The sequence below is a fragment of the Cavia porcellus genome, unplaced genomic scaffold (genome assembly GCF_034190915.1).
Source record: "Cavia porcellus strain 051 isolate PalLab524CR breed Dunkin Hartley unplaced genomic scaffold, mCavPor4.1 scaffold_12, whole genome shotgun sequence".
Lineage (NCBI taxonomy): Eukaryota > Metazoa > Chordata > Mammalia > Rodentia > Caviidae > Cavia > Cavia porcellus.
The window spans coordinates 2,630,380-2,652,651 of NW_026947495.1; the positions used below are offsets into that span (position 1 = coordinate 2,630,380).

The 22,272-nt window shown below is 44.2% G+C and overlaps 1 protein-coding gene across 5 annotated transcripts in view; it reads left to right on the forward strand.

Annotated features, from left to right (window-relative positions):
• Slc39a11 (solute carrier family 39 member 11) overlaps window positions 1-22,272 on the forward strand; it is a 379,584-nt gene that overhangs the window by 301,642 nt on the left and 55,670 nt on the right. For all 5 annotated transcript variants that reach the window (XM_063258751.1, XM_063258748.1, XM_003478772.5 and 2 more), the window contains one exon: window positions 10,857-10,926. In XM_063258751.1, coding sequence (XP_063114821.1) covers window positions 10,857-10,926 — 70 coding nt within the window. The remainder of the gene's footprint in view (window positions 1-10,856; window positions 10,927-22,272) is intronic.

Sequence of the window (22,272 nt, forward strand, 5' to 3'; positions counted from 1 at the left end):
AAGTCCTTTATTTGTTTGTTTTTCTTTTTTTTTTTTTTTTAATCTTACTGTTTCCTTGGAGGAGATGGAAGCCACTAAGCCATCCTGTTTCACATCATCTCTCCTACCTCAGGGTCCAGCAGAGAACTGAATGGCAACTAACAGGGAGATATGAGGACCCACAAAAGATACAGAGGCATAGGAGAGAGGACTGTGACCTTCTAGCAGTACAGGGGAAAGACTGATGTTTTCTTTAGCTGTGAGCCCAGTAGGAAATGCTTATGGGAAAACCATCTAGGGAGTGCATTCATAAGCTACAGTGAGATCTATGGAAATCAAAGGAAATGACAGCCCGACAGTCTTCAGTCCTGCTCAAAACACCTGAGAACAATTTAAAGAAGGAGAAGTTCATTTTGGCTCACAGTTTCAGAGGCTTCAGTCTATGATCAGCTGGCTCAAGGCGGAAACACCATAGCAGAAGCAGGCGATAGAGGAAAGCTGCAGTTAGAAATCAGAAAGAGGAAGGGATTGGGGACCAGGTAGAATCCCCAAGGTCAGTTCTTCCATGATCCTCTTCCTTTCAACAAAGCCCCACCTCCTGTTTCCCCCACCTCTCACTAATGCTATCAATCCACTTGATGAAGTTAAACTCCTTGTAATCCAATCGCTTTCCAGAAAAAAAACAGCTGGCAGCAACGCCTTGAGCACATGAACTTTGGGGGGCAGTTCACATCCAACCAGTAACACCTGGTCTGACCAGTCTGGGGAAACCATGTTCTATTGTGATGCCTCACTCATGCTGAGGTCATCTGACTGCTGGGCCCACGGCCTACAGAGGCAAGAGAAGGCTCTTCCCACAGCAGTTCTAAGGTAGAGCTGTTTCTGCCTCAGCAGGGCATACAGCTGAACCAAGATGATGATGACACTTCTCCATCCTTTCTCATTAACCAACACCTATGAACACCAAAGGCTGCAGAACATTCATGTTCCTCCAGATTCAAATGCTGAAACCTTACCCTCCAGTGTGATGGTATTAGGGCAACCCCTCCCCCACCCTTCCTACAAGCTGACATACCTCCAGCAAAAGAGAAAACACTGATTTGTAATACTTTACTTTCTTCCCACCCACTAGAACCCTATAAGCATCCTAGAGTAGCTTAAATTTTTATCACAAGTGCTGCTTATTGTGAGGGGAAGAAGAACGGTAACAAGGGTGGAATGTTCACCTTGTTTCAAGCCAACAGTTCTGAAACGCAGTGATTTTTGGTCTCCCTATGCACCCTCCAGCAGACATTTGGCAATTTGTAGATATATCTTCAATGGTCACAACTGGGATAATGAGGTGCCATTGTCGTGTAGTGGATATGTCGGGCTGCTACATCCTACAATGGCCAGCATCACCTTCAACAAAGTGTCAGTACTGAGAAGCCCGATCTGTCTCCACAGAAAGTTCCCATGCCATATTTTTTGTCTATGATGGAGACTGAGGAGAGATGGAGGTACAGGTGGAGAGATTTTTTGTCTATGATGGAGACTGAGGAGAGATGGGGGGAGGCAGGTGACCCCTTCCAGCTTCAGGACAAGGTGGGAGGCAGCTGCATCTGTTTCGGTGCTTAGAATTCAGTTTGGCCTTGAGGTGACTACCTCTTCCACCAGCTGGACCTGCCAACCTGGGTCCAGCCGTTTACTTTCCCTCTCTTCGCACCCGAGCTAATGGCAGTAACTGTCACATTGGTTGCCTGTCTTAATTACCTTCTTCATTTGCACTCATGGTAGAACATGGGGGAGCGAGCTACCATTGGCATTTTAACTTGATTCCTTTTCCGGTGGGTGGGTTCCTTCCACCATCTGTTGATCTCAGTGTTTGCCTTGGTTCTCTAGTTTATGTTCTTCCATCTGTATAATTTGTTTTAGCTTCTCATCTGTTTAGCTCCCATGTGTCACAGCTACTTTCTGGCATGGTATGGAGCACCTTCTGTTCCCCTGCTACCTCTTCCTGCCCCTCTTTCCTGGCTCAGCGTGGTTGGTAGCTTCTATGCTCAGTGCTGTTCAGCCAATGGGCAGTGGGTCCCTTCCCCAGGCTGCAGGAGAACAATGAGGGAGGACCTGCCCCTTTGCACACTACATAGACTGTCCCTTTGCAAATCAGTCCCCTGTCACTGGCCTTGTTTAGGTACAATGGGCTGGAGGGATGGCATATTGGCTTTGTAGCACTTGTGCAAGGCAGAGGAATTCAGGCGCTAGCACTTGGTGCTCACAAGGCCATGTCACGCCTATGAAAAAGTCACAAGCTCAAGTCAGCAAGTTTGACACTAAAGGACACTTGAAGGAGGGCAACAGAAAAGGGACTGAGGTCTAAGGCTGTGTCCCTCCACAGCTGGGTCACTTTGAACAGGTCTCTTCCCACCCCAGGGCTCAGTGAGCATGGATATGTCAGTGTGCTCAGGCTGCAAGGCAAACAACTCACAGGGTGTATTTACCTAATTAACATAGGTCCCCTTGCTCTGGGCTGCACTATCATTTACATTGAAATAAGTAAGTAGAGGAAAACTTTAACAAAAGAGCCAGCCAGCTGTTGTTTATGATTTAAAAGAACACATTTTTTTCAAAAGAAGAGATCTGCAGGTTTAGTGTCAGGAAAAGCCCTGAGTCCTTCCCCAGGCTTTGACACCTCTTGGAGTGCTAGGCCAGGGATCCCTGGGGACCCGGGGACCTTGCCCTGGATACACGGCTATTCATGGGAGTCTAGCAGAGTGTGCTTTCTTGTGTTTGTGCAAAACTAGGCTGACAACAGCAGGTTTGTAAATATCCACTGGACCCCTTGAGTGTTGGAAGCCAGGGGGGTGGTGGCTCAGACATCCCCTAACCTTATGTTCTTATGACCTTAGAGGTGGGTAGCTTTACATACCAAGAGGCTGTCCCACTGGGTGTGGTGGCACAAACCTATAATGCCAGCACTCTGGGAGGCTAAGGCAAGAGGGTTACACGTTAGAGCCCAGCCTGGACAACTTAGCAACTAAGCAAAACCCTGCTTCAAAATAAAAACGTAGAAAAAGGATTAGGGATATTGTTCATTGGAAAGAGTCTGGATTCAGTCCCCAGTATGAGAGAGAGAGAGAGAGAGAGAGAGAGAGAGAGAGAGAGAGAGAGGAAAAGAGGGAGGGAGGGAGGGAGGGCGAGCGGGTAAGTTCCTTCCTGGTGGAAAAGTTGTCTGATGTCCTCATCACAGCTTATCCTGAAATTCAGCTCTTGCCAATGCCAGGCACGTTCCCAAAGGAATAAGATAGTCATTCTTGCCTACTCCTTTTGAAGCCTGTCATATATATAGCAAATCTTAGAAAACTGAGCATGTTTTTGAACCTCTTTCTGAAACTGTACCCTCTCCCCCACTCTTGGAAGGAATTTCTGGGAGAGCAAGGAAAGAACAGAAACAATAGAGAACACAGATCCTAGAGCTCCAAATGTAGGGCAGTCTGTTCCCACAGGCCAGCTCCCCCATCACCATCTGTCCTAGAGCCCAGAGGTGACCATTCCTACCTATAGCTCATATACAAGGAAGGTCACTCATGGTCTGGCATATAGGGGGCTTCTCAGGGGGAAGAACTCTGGAGAAATGACAGTCTTGAAACAAAGCCTAACTTGGAACCCAGAGTCCACTTGGGGGAAATATTTGGCTAATAAGGACCCTGCAGATTATGGCCTTTATTAAGAACTGCCACCAAGCACCTTAAGGACAAATGAAAATGAACAGAATTTTAAAACCTCTATTTTAAGAATTCTATTGCTCTTGCAGTGTGACTGGCTGGTCCCACTTTCCCTCAAGCTTGTTGGAGAGAGTATTTGGGGACTTCTCTGCGGTAGGCTGGCATGTGCACTGTGCATGCTAGGGGATCAGGCTCAGGTACCCCAATACTGTCATGAGGTTTCAGAAAGAACTCTCTCACCCAGACATATCACTTCAAAACCTGGGGAAGGCCTAAGAATCCCACCAGCTGGTCTCTGGGATTTCTTTTCAGTCTAAAGTCCTAAAACTCTATATTCCAAGGTTAGTTACTAACAGGAATATGGGAAGATATTCAGTGGGGAATTAGAATCCAAAATTCTCAACCAGCAGCTTTTGTGAACCATAAGGCCCCACAGGAGATCAAGCACATAGGAATCTTTTATGCCCAACTGGAGTCTTTGGACTCCAGTGCATAGTGGCCCCTTGTGAACAAGACTGGGCAGCAGGTTAGCACCTTCTCCTTAACACGGGACAAGCTTAAGCTAGCATGCACCATCAGCACTCAGCTGAGTAGTCCCTGCCTCTTGGTCCACTCTCACTGAACAGGATGCAAGGAAAGAGAAGAGACAGACATCATGCATCTTGGAAAGACAGGCCCTCTCCCCCATCAGATTTTTCCCTCTTCCTCCATCAAAAAGTTCCACTGTGGCACCAAACTCTTGGTGCTAATTCTAACAAGTCTTGGTTGTTCTCATTCTGTTGGATTGAAGAGAGCTGGGATGTCTGAAAGCACCACAAGACTGTGCTTGTGCTCCTTTGGCCTCTGCGTACCAGCCAGGATCCCCCTCCTGCACCTGACCACAGGCATGGTGCTGGCAAACATGGAAAGCTCCTGAGCAATGCCAGACATGACAAGGTTCATTTATCCATCTTCAGACTTCAAACTAGACTGTCATACCCACCATCTCTGGGTTGGTCCTGTCTCCTCACTGTGAGGATGGTACCTTGGACAGTGATGATGTTCTTCAATGAAGATGGTGATCCTGCCTCCCTTCCAGCTCTTTGAGACAAGGCCATGACTTATGCATGTGGCAAACTGAGGCTCAGGAAGGGTGACCAGGAAGGACCCTTCCCCTGCCCCAAGGAGGGATCAAGACTAGTTTAAATTTGCCATGAACCTGAGTGTTCTGAGCAGGGGCTTACTTCATCCATGGTGGGCACTTGTTCCCGCATGGTGGGAGGTCTTCAAGAAAGGGCTTTCCTTCTCAGGAATCTGAAGCTCCATAGAGAAAGCTTCTATCTTTCTACCCTTCTCTTGCTGGGACATGGATGAGGTGCTTGGAGGGCCACAGTTACTTTGCAACTAAGAGAATCCAACTGGTAAGGTGGTAGAGCAAAAAAAAAAAAAAAAAAAAAAACAAAACAGACGAAACCTGTGTGTGCAGTAACATAATTGGGTTTCCAGGTCAGCCCTGGAAATTTTTCTTATTTAAAAGATAAAAAAACAAAACACAGAAAAGAGACAAACAAACAACAACAAACCCTAAACAATAACAGTATAGGCTTTAAAAACGAGATAGGAATTTAACAATGGTTGTTGTATTGCATATTGTTATCTTCAAGAGTTGCTTAGATTACCAGATATAATTGCAAAATAAATCTAATCATATGAGTATTAGCTTTTCCAAGAACTAATAGAATTAGTAGTATAGTCATCTTAGCTATCTTATGTGTAAATATACAAATTTATATCTTTTTCACTTTCCCTTCTTTCCTCCTTACCCTTACACCAGTTACTTTTTCCCTTTGATCAGTTTCTTACCCTTACACAATAATTATTGTAGGTTTTGGATCTTATTTGCTGTTTCAATTTCTTACACTAAGGAGACAATATTGGTGTTTACACATGTGAGTTTATTTCATTTATGCGTATTGTCTCAAGTTATGTCCATTTACTCATAAAAGCCTCAATACAATTTTTCTGTATAGCTGAGTAGTGCTCCATTGTGTAAAAATACCACATCTTTTTCATCCGTTCCTCAGTTGATGGGCACTTGGATTGTTTCCAGGATTTGGCTTTTACAAATTGTGCTGCTAAAAACATGGGTGCACATATATCACTGTGGTATGATGATTTCAGTTATGGGAAAATGCCCAGAAGCTAATTAGCTGAGTCAAATGGAACCTCTAATCCTAGCCTTTTTAGGAACCTCCACACTTATTTCCACAGTGGCTGCACCAGTCTACATTCCCACCAATAGTGGAGAAGTGCTCCTTTTTCCCACAGCATCTCCAGCGTTTGTTGTTGGTTGATTTCTTGATCTTAGTCATTCTTTCTAGAGTGAGGTGGAATCTCAGTGTTGTTTTAATTTTCATTTCTCTAATGACCAGTGATGCTGAACACTTTTTCATATATTTATTTGCCATTTGTATTTCTTTATCTGAAAACTGTATATTCATCTCAGATGCCCACTTTTGGATTGGGTCTTTGAATTTTGGGGGCCTATTTTTTTTAATTCTATATATGCTCTGGATAGAAGTCCTTTATTTGAGGAACAGCTGGCTAAGATATTTTCTCAATTCATGGATTTCCTTTTCACTCTGTTGAAGACTTCTTTGTAATGCAAAACTTTTTAATAAGACAAGATCCCAGTTGTTGGTTCTGGGAGATATTTCCTGTGCAGTTTGATTTTTGCCACATGCATAAGTCTGCTGACCCTTATGTCTTCAAGATTTCTACCTACTTTGTCTTCCAGCAGATTTAGTTTTCCTGTTTTAATATTTAGATCTTTGATCCATTTTGACTTTAGTTTCATGCATGTTTATAAACATGGTTTTAGGTTTATTTTTCAGCATATAGAAAGCCAGTTTTTCAGCATCGCTTATTAAAGAGGCTTTCTTCCAGTGAATATTTTTGGCCCTTTTGTTAAAGATAAGCTAGCTGAGTGTGTTTCTAGTTGTGGCTGTATCTTCTGATCCATTCCATTGAACTTCTGGTCTGCAGTATTCCAGTACCATGCTGATTTTATCACAGTAGCTTTGTAATATAATTTCAAGTTCAGGATTGTGATGCTTCCTGCCTTGCCTTGGTTGTCCAGAATTGCCTTTGCTATTCTACGTCTCTTCTGGTTCCAGATGAATTTTAGGAACAGTTTCTCTAGATCAGTGAGGTATGCTAATGGTCTTTTGATTGGAATTGCATTAAATCTGTAAAAAAATTTTGGGAGAATTGCCATTTTCACAATGTTTGTTCTTCCTATCCATGAACAAAGAATTTTCTACAATCCTCTTCAATTTCTTTTTTCAGAGTACTGTAATTTTCAATGGATAGATCTTTTACTTCTTTATTAGATTGATTCCTAAGTATTTTATTTTTTTGGATGCTATTGTGAAGGGTGTGGTTTCCCTTACTTCTCTCTCAGTGAGTTTGTTGTTTGTGTACAAAAATGCTATTGAGTTTTGAGTGTTGACTTTACATCCAGCTACATTACTGATTTTGACTATTACATCTAGAAGTCTTTCAGTGGAGTTTGGGGGTAGGTCTTATATATAGAATGTCATGTGAACTGAAAATAATGAATATTTAACTTCTTTTCCTATCTTTATTCTTCTTATTTCTCTCTCCTGTCCAATTGCTCTGGCTAATATTTCCAGAACCATATTGAATAGGAGTGGTAATAGTGAACGTTCTTGTCTTGTTCCTGATTTTAAGTTAAAAGTTTTCAGTTTTTGTTCATTTTGTAAAATGTTGGCTGTTGGTTTATCACATGATAAATGACAGCTTTCATCAGATTGAGGTAAAAACCATCTATTCTGATTTTCTGTAAGGTATTTATCATGAAAGAATGTTGGATTTTGTGAAAAACTTTTCTGTGTCTATTGAGATGATTATGTCTTTAGCTCTGTTGATATGATATATTATGTTTATTGACTTGCATATGTTGAACCACCCCTGCATTCCTGGGATCCCACTTGATTGTGATGTATAATCTTGATGATTTGCTGCATTCTGTTTGCCAGTATTTTATTGAAGAATTTTGCATCTGTGTTCATTAGGGAGATTGGCCTATAGTTCTCCTTTTTGGTTGGGTCTTTCTCTGGTTTTGGTATTAGGATAATACTTGCTTCCAGGAATGAGTTAGGGAGACTTGCTTCCCAGTTTGAGGAGTGTTGGCATTAAGTCTTCCCTGAATTTCTTGTAAATTCAACAGTGAATCCATCAGGACCTGGGCTTTTCTTTATTGGTAAGGGTTCTAATTACATTTTCAATTTCATTAACTGAAATTGTGTTATTCAACAGTTTTACATCTTCTTGATCCAGCTTTGGTAATTCATATGTTTCTAGGAATCTTTCCATTATCTTATGTGTTATTGAATCTATGAGAGTAAAGGTTTTCAGAGTAGGTATTAATGATCTTCTGTATTTCCATGAGGTCTGTAGTGATTTCACCCTTTTCATTTCTTATTGAATGGATTTGAGTTTTTGTCTTTCCTCTTTTTGATATGGTTGGCTAGGGATTTGTCAATTTTATTCTTTCAAAGAACCAACTCTTTGATTCATTAATGCTTTGTATTCTTAGTTTCAATTACATTGATTTCTGCTCTGATTTTTATAACTTCCTCTTTTTTGGGCTCTGGGCTTGACTTGTTCTTCTTTTTCTAGAAGTTTGAGATGCAGCATTAGGTCGTTTATTTGTGTTCATTCCATTTTCCTGATGTGGGTACTTACTGCTGTAAATTTCCTTCGGAGGATTGCTTTCATTGTGTCCCACAGGTTCTGGTAAGTTGTATTTGCATTTTTGTTTGATTTTAGATATTGTTTAATTTCTCCTTAAATTTCTTCTGTTACCCACTGGTTGTTTAGGAGAGTGTTATTCAATTTCCATGTGTTTATGGGGTTCTTGTGGTTTCTTTTATCATTAATCTCTGATTTTATTGCTCTATGGACAGATAATATGCATGAATAATTTTAGTTCCTTTGCATTTACTTAAGTGTTGGGAGCCGCGGCCGAGCCCGGTCGCCTTACTTGGCGGACGTGAGGCCTGTAGGAAAGAGCAAAGCCTGAGCTAGATTACCCCTCCCATCGAGTGTGCTAAGATGGCGCTTATCTCCTGCTTGGTAAACAACCCGCCCTGTAAGATCTCCTGCTTCCTGCTTGGTAAACAACCCGCCCTGTAAGATCTCCTGCTTCCTGCTTGGTAAACAACCCGCCCTGTAAGATCTCCTGCTTCCTGCTTGGTAAACAACCCGCCCTGTAAGATCTCCTGCTTCACAACCCGCCCTGTAAGATAGTCTGCCTAGCAACAACTGATGTTAGCCAATCAGCCCGCATCGCGCGCTTTGAACTGGTTGGCCACTGTAACCCTATAAAAGTGAGTGCCTCTCCCGCCAAAAAAAGAAGAAGAAGCAAAAGAAGCAGAAGAAGCACGCAAGGAGCCGCGGAGAGCGGACCGGTAGAGGCTTCGGGACAGACTGTAGGGAGAAGCACGCAAGGAGGCCGCGGAGAGCGGACCGGTAGAGGCTTCGGGACAGACTGTAGGGAGAAGCACGCAAGGAGCCGCGGAGAGCGGACCGGTAGAGGCTTCGGGACAGACTGTAGGGAGAAGCACGCAAGGAGCCGCGGGGAGCGGACCAACAGAGGCTTCGGCCGGGAGGATTCCCGGGGCAGGCTGTACGGAGAAGGAAAATAAAAGAAAAGGTTGTCCACTGCCAGACTTTGTTGTGTGTCCTTCCTGCCGGCCGGGAGTGACACCGACACTTAAGCATATTCTGGGGGCTGGTATGTGATCTATTTTAGAGAATGACCCATGTGCAGCCAAGAAGAATGTGTATTCTGATGTTGGGTAGAACACTTGGTAGAAATCTGCTAGGCTCATTGTACCCAGGTACACAGTTTGATTTAGTTCTTTTATTTCTTTGCTGATTTTTATTTGGTTGATCTGTCTTTTTGTGACAATGGGGTGTTAAGGTCCCCCCTTGTAACTGTATTATTGCTTATTTGATTTTTCATGTCTATTAAGATTTGTCTTACACAGTTGGGTGCTCCCATATTTGCTGCATATATGTTTATGATTGTAATCTTTTCCTCTTGACGTTTTCCCCTAACAAATATATAGTTACCTTCTGTATCTCTTTTGGTCATTCTTAGTTTGAAGTTCATGTTGTCTGCAAACAGAATAGCTACCCTCACATTTTTTGTTGTTGTTATTTCTTGTCACATGCAATAGTTTTCCATCCTTTGACTTTCAGTCTATGAACTTCCTTTTGAGTTAAATGCGTTTCTTGTACATAGCATATTGTTGGATTTTGTTTCTTAATCCACTCTGCCACTCTGTTTCTTTTTATTGGTGAGTTGATATAACTAATATCTGACTTATCTTTGTCAGGTTATCTTTGTGTTGCTGGTTCTCTACTTTTTCTCTCTGTTTAAATGCTTCCCGTGCTTGGTGGTTTCCTTCTGCTATTGTTCTTGGAATTATGTAGTCATATTTATCTCTTTGTAGAGTATTTTTCAGTACTCTTTGTAGTATTGGTTTGATGATCATGAATTTCTTCAGTTGTTCTTTGTCGTGGAAGTATCTTATTTCTCCATTGACAGGCCCAGCCAGGTGCAAAACCCCGGCACCTGGCTGGGCCTGTCTTGGACTTTTTATTACATAAGATGGTGAGCAAAGCCCAATGTGTTTAGATCTGGATTTATCAAATTTTCTGTGAAGGAAAAGATAGTAAATATTTTAGGTTTTCAGGAAATGCAGTCTCTGTCACAATTACTCAGTTTGGCTGACATGGGATGAAATCAGCTGTAAACAATCCATCAACTAAGGAGCATGGCTGTGTGCCAATAAAACTTTATTCACAGACTCTAAAATCTGAATGTCAAATCATTTTCATGTGCCACAAAATACCATTCTTTCTTTGATGCTTTTGTAAAACAGTATTATAAGAACATAAAAAAATTATCCTTAGCTTGCAGGTCATACAAAAACATGCAGCAGATTCAGTTCCTGGGCTGTATTTTGGGCCCTGGTTTATGCTCTATTGACCTTCTGTTTCTGGCAGCCTGCAGCTATCTTCCCTGACACTATGGTGATGGCAATGTTCCTAATTGGGAAATTACTCCTAATGCTTCCTGCTTTTCTGTGTCTGTTTCAGAGGGTCTTGCTGTTGGAGTCGGCTTTGGAGCCATAGAAAAGACAATGTCAGCCACCTTCGAGAGTGCCAGGTAAGTCTGAGCCTGGTGCCCTGGTTTGGCCCCAAACCAGGAGCACCTGTGGGTGCTCCAGATATATTTGTCACCTGGGCCAGCTGCCTTACACGTAATTAGTAAGCTTCTTCAGCCCTATGGGGCTGAGGAGGGCATGAGAGCAGGGAGGCACTCAGTCAAACAAGCAGGTTTGTACTGACTTTGTCAAAGGCATTATCTAATAGGAAACTGTTTGGAAAACAAAATAACAGACATAATTGCATGCTGTAGTCCAAGCACATCCCTTGTATACAGAGTAGAGGCAAAAGTGTAATGGAGACAACAATGGACCCTGTTAATCTCTCTCTCTGTCTGTCTCTCTCTCTCTCTGTCTGTCTGTCTGTCTTTCAGGAAACCTTTCCTTCTCTTATCTCTAGGTACTGCTGGTTCCTTTTTTTTGAGACGAGATCTCACTATGCAGTTCAGGCTGGCCTAAAGCTCACTTTGTAGCCCAGGCTGGTCTTGAACTTGCAACGATACTCCCACCTTAGGCTCCTGAGTGCTGGGATTACAGGCATGAACCACCACACCCAGCTTGGTTCCCCCTTCTTAGACTTGCTCCCAGCAGGCCTCTTTTGTGTGCTTCTTTTGACCCACTCTCCAACACTGATGTGCCTAGACCACTTTCTTCTCATTCCCTGGGCAAGCTTCTCTAGTCCTGTGACTAACTGTCCATCTGTTTTCTGGTAATACTTATGTCTACCTGCAGCCTGGACTTAGCTCCTGAACTCACTCCCATGGGCCTGGCTCCTTCCCAGATGTCTGGGCACTGATGTTTCACAGGATCCCCACACACAGCATTCCCAGATTTGGGCTTCCTGTCTCCACCTATGGTCCTGGTGGGACCTACCCCTCCCTTAGGGCTCCTTGTTACCACTTTGCTGGCTGACCAAGCCAACTCAACTTTGAAACCTCACCTTTTAAAGACACTTATCTGGCCACTGAAGGTTTTCCTCTCACTGCTTCCCTTGAACTGAATACATCTTTCACAAGGTCATAGCCTTAGGATCGCAGGATATCCTTTAGATGTCACAGAGGTAAGTTCACCCAGGTCCACAAAACCCTGACTCCTTCCTGTACCATCCAAGCTGAGGGCCTGCAGCATGGAGCCTTCAGAGGCCCACAAACTCACCTGCTTTCAGCAAGCTAAGGGAAACAAGAAAGAGTAGAGATGACTGGGTCCAGACTGTTGGAAATGGCAAGGACCAGGTGAACTCTAGAGAACACAAGTACTAGCTGAAGGCCCCTGAGGTCACAATTACTTAAAAACATCCTAGTTAGCTGGCTCAGGAGCACCTAGCTAATTTCACCACCTTCAGACTGGAACCATCCCAGAGCCTGACCTCCCCCTGCCCAAAAGGAAGTGCAGCCACCTCCTGTGGTAATCAGTCCTGTGTGTGCTGGCTATAGTTGTTGGGAACTCACTTCTCATATGAACCCTCTTCTAGCCTTCCCTGGATTACACCCCACAAGGACTGTGTTTATGTCACCTCTGTGGCGCTCACTCTGTTAAATGTAGCCATTGCTGATTCAGGGAGACAGGTTGGTTTCATGCAGCCCCAAATGTGCACAGGTGTTGTAGTCAGGGGGTGTACACAGAGAACAATTCAGGTCAGGACATGGAGTTTATAATATGTTTATAATAGTCACTGAAAGTTAACACAGGAGAATGCAGGAAATCTATCCACAACACCAACGACATATATTATTTAAGTCAAGAGCCTAAACCCCATGGCAATGTCCCACATGAGTCCAGATAAAAATCCAGAGCTCAGGACAACGCCTCCACGAGTCCAACTGGAAGTCCGGAGCCACAAGAAGGACTCACGCCAGTCTCTTTTATGGATTTGTGCCGGGAAGACCCAAGGGTCAGCGGTGGAAGCCAGAAAGTCTATGCCAGCAGGATGAAGGAGCTGTGCTAGTGGGATGAGGGTTCTACGCTGGAGCTGAGAAGACACACTCACAACAAAGAGCGGGGCTGTCCTGAAAGGCACCACAGCTGTCCTCAGCGACACGGAGGCCCCGAGCTCCTCCTCCGACAAGCACAGTCGGGAACGAGCCAGGAAGCAGCGTTACGAGTTCACCCTGGAGACCAAGCAGCACATGTCTTCCCCTCTGGAGCCAGGAAGCAATGCTCGATGTGAAGACCAAATCTTCTCCAGGAGAACCAACAGCTCAGACAACAACTCGTAGGAGAACCCACAATGCCTCCTTAACGCCTCAATCCCTCTCCACGTCTCCCTTCTTCTCCACCTATTTATCCTGGCAACCCTCCTCAGGTGGAGCATCTTCTCTCAATGCATGCTGATGTAATCCAGCTGGCGTTAAGTTGACCACTAGTTATCAAACCATAACAACAGGGCACTGCCATGTTCTAGATCAAATGTTTCCTGCTTTCAGCTCCTCAGACTCCCCAGCCTTTTCCTTGGTCCTCATGTTCAGTACCACCATGAAAATGATACCTAGTATGAAATGAAAAGAGATGTCCTTTCAAATACAAGGAATATCACCAAAAGCATGGGACAATAATGACTCCCAACACCCTATAGACTGCTGTGCCAGTGTGGGTCTGGGTAGAGGGAGCTTGGCTCTCTGCCCCTTGGCATAGGCATTTTGATCTTGACATCATCAGACTACAAGAAACTTCGGTGTCAGGCCATAGCTCGGGGGATCAGAGGGTGGTTGATCTTATAAACAGTCAAAGGCCAGGTCTTCCCAGAGCACAGGGAAGTGTGCATGTTACACCAGTGACAGCAAGGCCCCAGGCATCACAGTCCCAGGCCAGGATCTGTCTGGTGGCACCATGTCCCTTGTGAAATCTCAAATGTCAACTTGGATATCCCTCGATTCTGTCACGTGCACTTTCTGCTAATCTGTATAAATACTTCTGAAGGAAGTGGAGCAGAAATATTTCCAGCCCAGCTATTCTCTCCCTTCCCTCAAACAAATAGATTCTCTGGGGGAGAATAGATCAACAAATAGATCCCTCTATGGGATCCTCCAGCCGGGGTGGGGTTGGACATCTGGCCTGTCACCATATTTCCAGTCACTTGAGACCCTCTGTTACACAGGCATCCATGGGGGGCTTCATAGGCCCCTCCTCTTCCATCTCTTGTGACAGCCAGGGTCACATTGAGGCCACTGTATGCAGAGCATTCGGGGATGGGGACCCTACAGTGAATGCTACAGGCAGAGAGTGAGGAAGCAGGACCTTCATTCAGCAGCCCCTAATCCTCCACCTCATTCCCCCAACTGGAAGCCCACATCAAGTCTGCAGCTTATCTTCTTCTCTTCCAAATATTTAGGGTCTTACTCTTGGGTGATATGTACAGAGCAGCCTCCAAGTAAAGCATATTAGCTGTCTTCTCCTTTAGCTCAAGTCTCAACCCAGGTTTCGTGAGGGGAGAGGGACCAGAGCAGGGTGGGAAGTGAGGCCTTCCCACACAGATGGCCAGGAGGGAGAGGACTTGATGGACCGGACAGGTAGAACTGCGGAGTGCTCAACCAAGAGGCGGTTGGCCCTGGTGTGGTACCTGCTTACATGGTGAGGTCTCATCATGCCAGGGCTATGAGCCAGGTACCCATGTGTGGGGTCCAGAGATGGGAGCCCTCAGGAGGCAGCAGGAGATGGGCTGCATGCTCAGAGGCAGGAGCTGGCCTTAGGTCTCCATCTACAACTCTAGCATGAGGCTTCTGCTCAATGACTGATGTGACATCCACTCCCACTTTCTTTTTTTCTTTTCTTTTCTTTTTTTTTTTTTGTCTTTTTCGTTTTTATCGGTACCAGGGATCAAACTCACGACTGCCTGCTTGCAAGGTAGGCGCTTATGCCGCTGAGCTAAATCCCCAGCCCCAACTCCCATTTCTTTCTGTCCCTCTTTGTGGGAGAGACGGAGATGGCAGCCAACCTGTAAGATAATGAAAGTACGAAAGCAGCCCTGATGGATGGGCTGCTAGTGAAATCCGGTGTCCTTGGGGTTGAACAGGGCAGCATGAGGTGGGGTCTCTGGGACCAAGAGCACCAAGCAGGGAGACCCTGCACCTGCTCCCTGCCTGCCTGGAATTTCCCAAACTCATTCAGAGGGGTGGATGAGGGTTCACTGGGCTGCAGATGGTTTGCCTTCTTCTGAGCTCTCTTGCCCTCCATTCATTCACTAGCAAGTCCATTTTTAGTGAGTACCACTATGTGTCCCAAACTCTGTGCTAGTCACTGCAGAGAGCATAGTTTGTGTGACATAACTCTTCCAGGAAACTTAAAATTTGCCACTAGTACTTCCAGAAGCATGGTGAACTCAGCTGGTATCCGTGACACACTGTAAATAAACTCAGGATCAACAATGGCTTTCAGCACACAGCCCGGGGTTAAGGAGAAAGAAATGCCAATGCTTGTGACGCAGTGAGGAATCAAAGGCAAAAAGGAAAATAGAGGTTGAAGGGGATGGGACATCTCTGACCACAGTTGTCAGGGAACTGAAACAGTCCTGGCATGAAGTCCAGGGCTTGGGGGTGCCACCTCTGTGAAGACGTCTGTAAATCTGTTTCTAGAACCTGCGTATAGAATTGGCCCTCTCTCCAGGATTTTGAATGGAGAGCTGGGGGACAGGCCAGTCATCTGTAAGATATCAGAACACTGGACCTGTCCCATACCACACAAATCTTTAAGGATACAAAATCATGTCCTCTATCTTATCCCAGAAACCCCTCAAAAAGAGATTAACATAATAAATGATGTATAGTAATAGAGATTTTCTAGGCTTTTGCCAAAGCCACTGTAAAGCCACTGATGAGGCACCCTATGGGCTAGAAAGCAAAGAACAGTTCTCTTCAGTATAGATAGGACTATACTAAAATAAAAAATCAAATAGGGACAAACCACATAAGAAGAAAAACAACCAATGAGGAAAGACAGCAATTACAAGACCAAAGATATAATAAGACTATACGAGAAAAATATCAGACAAAGCCAAATTGAGGAAAAAATGTATGAAGAGCTTCCTTAAGACCATCAACATCTTCAAAAACAAAAAATAAGAGAAAGTTACAGTTCAGAGAGGGCTAAATAGATGACAATGAAGATGTTTTTCTGCATAGCATCTTGCTACAGAAAGGGTCTTCAGAGAAGCCCTCATGGGATCTGAATACACTGTGGAATGTACCAGTGTTGATTTTTTTTATTGTAACACATGCACCACCATATGTAAAATATTTAAGGAAAGTGGATACAGGATATACAAGAACTGTGTGTGCTACCTTGGAACTGTTCTGTGTACCTAAGGCTAATATGAAATAAATAAAAGTTTGCTTTTAAAAAACCTACACGAAGCTGCAGAAATAAGAATGCTTTTAATATCTAATAGAGAAAAGAAATTACAATAATAATTAGACTATACTAGCTTTACTAAAGAACAGGTAGATTTGAAAAAAAAGAACCACACGGACCTTGTTAAAATGAAAACTGGCACATTAAAACAAAAAGCTCAATGGAATAGTTAACTGAAAAGATATAACTGAAGGTAGAATTAATGAAGTGGATGATTGATCTGAGGAAATCACCTAGAATGCAACATAGAAATAAAAAGAGATGGAAGCTATGAAAGATAAATCAAGATACACAAAATAGAATGATAAATTCAGTATTAAGTGATAATCACCAAGGGACAGAATAAAAAAAATGAGGACAATATTAAAGTATTACAGAGAGGAGAATCTTTCAGAAATGGAAAAGGCATGTTTAGATTGAAATGCGATTCACGACCAAATAATAAACACAATCAGGTCGTCACATAAATATGCTCTCCTTCTGAGCACTGGCAACTAGGGAAACCGGAAATAACAGCAAACGAAGCCTGTGCTCTACCTGGAAAAGGCAGGCCTACAGGAGACTTCTCGATATAAGCAAAAGGCTGGGCACTGCTGTGTCCACGGTGCATGGGAACATCACTGCCTTCCAGGGCAGAAGCTGGCCACTTTTGCCTATAGTCCCAAGAGGCTCGAGGAATGTAGGATCTTGGTCATAACTACTTAAGGCTGTTGTGGAAATACTGAAGGTCATCCCATAACTCCCATAAATCATGGATGTGGCTGTGCCCCAGAGAAGTTTATTCACCAAAACATACAGTGGCCCTTGGGCTATCCTTGACCTACTCTGGTTTTACACCACATTAAAGTGTTCACAGAATGAAAATACGAAGGGCAAGTTATGATACTCATGTATATCCTTGCTATGGAATCACTGGGGTGAAGAAGAAAGATACTCATAAATACACTGGTGAACCTGAAAGAATAGTTGTACTAATGGGGGAATGGGAGAGAGATAGAATGAATGAATGAATGAATGAATGGGAAACACTGGAATGAGAGATGCAAAAACATTATGGAATAATTCAGGTGTCAGGTGGTCAGATTCTTTTTTTATAAACAGGTTTTGATTTTAAAATTCTAATTGCATGGCACCCTTGAAGCACAGCACGACATGGGAAGGTTGAAAACAAAGGTGTAGAGGGAAAGAAGACAAGGCAAATGCTAATAAAAGAAAGCAGCTGTTACAGTTTTAGCAGTAGATAGAATGAACTTTAAGGCAGGAAATCATATGAAGAGTAAAGGTCAACACTTAATAAGAGGAAAGAGATGTTCCAGGATGACGTGATGATCCCGTCAGTGAATGTCCCTGGCCACATGAGCTCAGAGTGTGTAAAGGAAGGTGGTCAAAACTACAAGAAGAAAGACAAAACCACCCTTATAAACAGGAGTAGAGGGACCCTCTCTGATGCTTACTGATAATACAGATAAGAGGTGAACAGAATATCTAGAGTAGATATTCTATAGTGCTCCTGGCCAGCAATTAGGAAATGCATTCTTAAATCAAACACACAAGCTTAAATAGTGCATAGTTTCTCTTGTATAAAAAAAAACCTAACATATAAATAGAATGCAAAATAAAAGATAAAATTAGGGAGGTAGATCTTTCTCAAATGCGAAGGGGATCAAGAGTTGGAGGGAAGAGAGAGGAAGGGGGTGAAAAATGAATTAAGTTGTGTTAGGTCCGTGAACCAGCCCCATGAAGAATGTAATCAATATGTACTGAAAACCTGTACTAATAACAAAAAATGGGGAGAGAAAAGAAAATACATTATTTTCAAGCACATATGTGTTTCCCAAAACCTATTAGTACTGTGCCACATGGAAGATACATACCCCCAAGATCAATATTATTCAGACCACATTGTCTGACCTCAATGTAAATCAATTGAAAATCAATTGAATCTGACCTCAATTGAAAATCTGACCTCAATTGAAAATCGATACCAGAAAAGATAGCCAGAGTAATTTGTTAGTGAGCAGCTAAAGCTGTAGACACTGTAAGATCAGCATAGTCTCAGCCCTGTGCTGCTGGGACAAACCAGAGGATCTGGAGACCTGCAGGCAAAGGGCACCCATCTCTGGCTGTGCCACCGAATGGGCCATGTTTATTTGCATGGGTCTGGTCAACTGGAACAGTAGAGATGAACGGCCCAGGGTATGCTGCATGCAGCTGCCATGCAAGTCCAGAGTTGTATTCGGGGATGTGCCTGAGACAGGATTCCCTGGTGCTTTGTGGATGGGAAAACAGGAGGATTTGATCAAGGCAGGCTGAGCTCAGGTGTGCTCTGGTGTGGGACACGGACTGAGGCATTAATCTAGCTAAGATGGAAAGATCTGGGGAGGGTGGGGTGGGTGGACCAGTGTGAAGGATCTAGTACCTGAACAGAAAGTTTGTTGACCTCTCCCAGCTGACTGTAAGCTGCCGTGCAAATGCAGGCATGATCTTCCAGAGGAAGCACTTTTACCCATGGCCCCAATAGACGCCAGTATCCAGTAGTTTTGTTGCTGGGTAGAAGGTAACATTTAGGCACGACTGATGATGATTCTACGTAAAACTTTATGGTGGTGCGGAAGCATTCAGTAGAGACTCTGCTTTCTTTGGAATTCTGACCTTTTCCTAGGCTGGTCAATCCTCTGTCACAGTGTTGGGCAGTGACACAGGGGAAATAACTAGTCCCCTACAGTGAATGCTGTCAAGCTAGGATGCTCTGGAGGTGACGCGTGGCAAACACATTTTTCATTTACCGTATTCCTGACTTGCACAGCTACCTGAGCCAGACATTACTTTCTGCTCACTTAGTGTTGGGCTCAGCAAACTACCTCTAGTCTATGGGCCAAATTTGGCCCAATATCCACTCTATAAATGAAGCTTTGTTGGGATACAGTACATTGATTCGTTAACTTTATCTGTGGCTCTTTGCATACTGCTGCATTGGATGAGCTGAATAATTCTCACAGAAACTTTAAGGGCAAAAAGCTGGTAATATTTGCTATTTGGCCCTTTGCAGAAAGTTTATTAGACCTCTAATTTAGTGGTCACAGTCCATCTCCTCAGCACAGTCATCTGTAAAGCTCCAGAGAGCAATGGCCGTTTTCACGTCCACCTCGTTGTGCCCTGATTGGGTGGCATCCTGAAGTAGGAGGTTCTCGTCACTCACCTGTGACCTCACCACTGCCATGATAGGAAAGAACAGTAAAAAGTAAGTGTTCCATCAATTCCCACTCGAGACTCTCTGACCTGGAAGCTCTTAGCCTAACATCAATGAGTGGCTGCTGCCACCTGGTGTCTATGTGCTGTTACTGCCGCCCTTGTTGGAGCCTACCCAGCTCCTTCCACTCTACCCGCTTTTCCTTCCACGTTTCATGGGGTGGACCAACCCCTTCCTTCAGTAGCCGGCATCCCCTGACTTATGAACTCTCAGCCAGCCAAGGGAAGCCCTCAGAACAAGAGAAGCGGCTTCTTTTTCTTTCTGGCCTGGTCCCACATTGATTTCTTTTGGTTTCAACCACAAAGACATTCTTCAGTCAGGCTATCCTTGAGGAGCTGGATGCTAATGCGGTTTTCCTTTGCTGAAGATCATTACTTCTGAGGAACGCGTTCTCTGGAGAAGGGATGTGCTCTCACTTAATGCCCGGCATAAGCAAATCAGAAAGGAGAGCAAAATGGTTTAGGCTTCCACATTCTGCTTTGTCTGAGAGGCATACCTGAAACATGAGCACACCTGACTGGCAGGTACCGCAGGTATCCTGGGGCAGACTGCACAGCACAGGCGGCTGGCTGCGGACGTCACAATGTGCGGTGGGTGATCCACAGTGCACATTCCCAAGGTATGGCTGGACGTGTCTCAGCTGGCCATTGCTACTTAACGCCCAGACACTTAGTAAAGGATGTCTGGCTGATTAGCCTGTGTTTAGAGCTAATATGGCTCATTAAATTATGCATGGAGGCATTAAAACCAACTTTAAAGTACAGGTCTGCCTCTCAGATCAAAGAGTAGAGATCATCAATCAGATAAATTCTTTTCCCTGGCTTGCAAAGTACATATATGATGTATTATTAATCATTTAAGAGAGTGGTCATTAGTTAACTGAACAGCCGTTTATTTAGAACCAAAAGTGGCAAGAGACATTTCCCTGGTCGTTAATCAATATGAACCAGCTGGTAAGTGCATCTATATGTACAGATGTGTTACATATGTATATCTATTTATGCAGGTGCCCCTCATTCTTGTTCCAGTGCATTCTTGAAAACATGTTTGCAAATAGCATGTAAGGAAGTTAAAGAAGGGACTTGCTGTGGAAGGGAGTGGGCTGAGGAAGCTGAAATACACTTGTAGGTTCTGTTTCACTCAGGTATCTTTTAACAAACAAGCAGCTATTGCTGTCTCCTGCCAGGCCTCCACATGGTGGCCCTGTGGCACTCCTAGATCTACCTGTGCAGCAGCAAGATTTCTGGACTTCTGGAGAGTCCTGGGGAGATCTTCCCTCCCACCTCGCTGCTGGTCTTTACCCCTCTGAATTGGGTCTCACCTGTGCCCGGCAAGTCTCCCAGGAATGTGGTCTCCGGCTTGAGAGTACAATCTAAGCACAATGGCAGGCAGGGCAACAGGGCGGAAGACTTCACACTTTTCTCTCACTCCCCCAGCCTTCACCAGAGCAGTTTCCTCCCTGTGGCCTCCTCTGCCCTTCTTATCTGCAATCACGGGACGCACGTCAGTTGTGCTTTATGCAGCAAAGCCCAGCTCTTGAAGCCAATGAACTACCTTGTCTGAAATTCTAGAGCAATCTGTGGCAGATTCTTCACTCCCCGTTTTCTTTTCTGGCCTACACTGGAATTTCAAAGTGCTGGCAGGCAGTGGCTGGAAGACAGCGCCACCACGCGGTAGTCTTGCCATATAGCTTGTTAAGTGGGGTAACAAAAGAGAAAAAGACCTGAAGAGATGAGCTGCTATCTGAGCTTGTGGGTGTTCTGCTTATATAGAAGTCACCCCTGCAAAAGTCGGGTGTGTGTGTGTGTGTGTGTGTCTGCATGCCATGTGTATACAGGTTTATAAACATTCTCTGTACGTTTTTTAAAATGACATCTTTAATTCCTCCAATTTTGACCCTAATATTTGACATCTCATTAGATTCAGTCCTTAAAAGATTTATCATCTTTTCTTGTGCCAGGGAATAAAAATCCAGTTTTGCTGTGACTTCACACAGAGGGAAGAAGTGTAAAATAGGGGACGCTGGTGGTGAGGAGTTAAAGGGTCCCATGCCTGGCTCTTTCCCCCTGCCCTCATGAGGGGCCCCCATGTTTCTGGATTGCTGTGCTGACATTTCTGAGGGCAGAGGAGCTTCCAGAGTATTTCACCCTCCCAGGTGGCTCCCTGCTCCTGTGTTTTTGCTGCATTTTGCTTTCTTTATCTCAGCTGAACCCAGGAATACCTCTCCCAACCTTGAAAACATGTTTACAAGTTCCATGTAAGGATATTAAAGAGGAGACTCTTGTGTCAGGGTGAAGCCTCAGAGAGCTCAAAAAGGACTTTTATTTTATAGCAAACCCCAGAGCCTTTGAGGGAGCTTGGGAAGTTGTCTATGGGGTGCACTGGGTTAAAGGAGCAAGACAAGACAGGAGGCTGGCACATGCACAGGGGTATCATCTTGGGACCCGTCTCCAGTGACCTGCCCAAAGCTGGGCAGCTCTTACCTCCCCCTGTCTCTCTCTTTCCTTTTCCCATCCTTCTTCCCATTGCATTCTGCAATGTTGCTTTTCCAATACACAGTAAACACAGCATGTTATGAAAAAGAGTCACAATGTTTTGCTGCTTGTGTGTCTCGTTCCTCTCTCAGCTCCCGCATCTCCTCCAAAAACTGCGTATGTAGTAGTCACTTTGGCTGAGCAGGAATCACGGCATGAGAGCTGCCCCTTGACTTTGTCCTCCATATCCCCAGATCTGTGCAGACAAATGCAATCTCTTC